General features: G+C 65.0%; 2 protein-coding genes across 2 annotated transcripts; one reads left to right on the top strand and one right to left on the bottom strand.

Moving 5' to 3' along the window:
• Positions 1-304: 304 nt before the first annotated feature.
• Positions 305-766, top strand: KL911_005402 (uncharacterized protein; the record flags this gene model as incomplete). Its single annotated transcript, XM_043200798.1, has 1 exon — positions 305-766. The coding sequence occupies one exon, from the start codon at positions 305-307 to the stop codon at positions 764-766; it is 462 nt and encodes a 153-aa protein (XP_043051852.1).
• A 19-nt stretch (positions 767-785) lies between these two features.
• On the bottom strand, positions 786-1,325 carry KL911_005401 (uncharacterized protein; the record flags this gene model as incomplete). The annotated part of the gene is made up of 1 exon (XM_043200797.1): positions 786-1,262. A coding segment is annotated over one exon (477 nt), but the record flags the coding sequence as incomplete, so codon positions are not given.

The raw sequence follows: 1,325 nt of genomic DNA, 5'->3' as shown, positions 1-1,325 counted from the left end.
CGCCCGCGGGGCTCGGCGAGCTCGACACGGTGAATCCGTTTGGCACCTTCACCGAGCAGGAGGCGCGCCGGCTCGGCGTCCCTTGGGAGGGGGTCGGCGAGGCCGCCGAGGCGGACGACAGCGACACGCCGGCGTACAGCCTGCGCGAGAAGAGCGGCAAGACCGCCGCCGTCGAGGTCAGAGAGGTGTCTCCGTAGAGAGTTGCCTATATCCGAAATTCTTTTTTTAAGACCGAGGACTTAGTCTCTATCTCCAGCACCGCACGCTATTTAAGCCGCCGGCTTCGCCTGCTGGCACACCCACCATGACTACTCCAGTGAAACTAGCAGGCTCCCCAGCCGAGAAAGACGCCGTCGCCGACGCCGTGTTCCGCTTCTGCCTCGCCGTCGACACCCGCGACCCAGACCTCTTCGACTCCAGCTTCACCGACGACGCCACCATCGAGCTGCTCGGCGAGAAGGGCACCGGCCTCCAGGCCGTGCGCGACCTGTGCTACAACCGCGTCGCCCCGCTCGACACCACCCACCTCGTGTCCAACTTCCGTGTCAACGTCGAGGGCTCCACGGCCAGCCTCACCGCCGTCTCGTACGCGCAGCACTTTGGCAAGGGCAAGGGCATGGCCCCAGACTCCAAGTTCCTGCTCTCGGGCGGCATCCACCGCGCGCAGCTCGTCCACGACGCAGCCTCCGGCCTGTGGAAGATCCGCAGCCTCGCGATCGACGTCCACTGGACCGACGGCGACTTCTCTGTGTTCCAGGACAAATAGGAAAATACATTTCTTTAAACTATTTATTGTTGTTCACCACAACGAGCTCGTCCCACGGCGCCTTGCCGTTGGCCACGTCGGCGGCCTCGGCGTACTGGTCGATAGGGTACTTCCGGACGCTGACGTGGTCCATCTTGAAGATGCCGTTCTCGACCATCTTCAGGAAGTCCTTGGCCTCCTGGCGCGAGTACATGAACTTGCCCTTGATGGTCAGGTCCTTGGCGACCACGAGGCCGTACGGGATGCTCAGGGTGGCGAACACAAAGCCCGAGAGGATGACTCTGCCGCCGAACCTGAGCGCGCCGATCGCCGCGTCCAGGTACACCGGGCCGGCCGCGCCGCTAGGCGTGTAGTCCATGTACGCGTCGAGCGGGCCGAGCTTCTGCAGCGTGGCGGCGTCGGCCTCCTTGTCGCCCGTCAGCAGCACAGGCTGCACGTTGCTGTAGTGCGACGCGAGCTTCTCGAGCGTGGCCTTGTCTCTGCCGAGCGCCAGGACCTTGGCGCCCATCGAGGCCGCCACCGAGACCGCGCCGCTGCTGAACCGGCCCGTGCTAGGGCC

Source organism: Ogataea haglerorum (assembly GCF_019207285.1).
Source record: "Ogataea haglerorum isolate 81-453-3 chromosome Unknown 81-453-3_NODE_40_length_1325_cov_117.986378, whole genome shotgun sequence".
NCBI classification, from domain to species: Eukaryota; Fungi; Ascomycota; class Pichiomycetes; order Pichiales; family Pichiaceae; genus Ogataea; species Ogataea haglerorum.
Note: the sequence above shows the minus strand (reverse complement) of the source record. Positions and strands in the feature narration are given on the sequence as shown.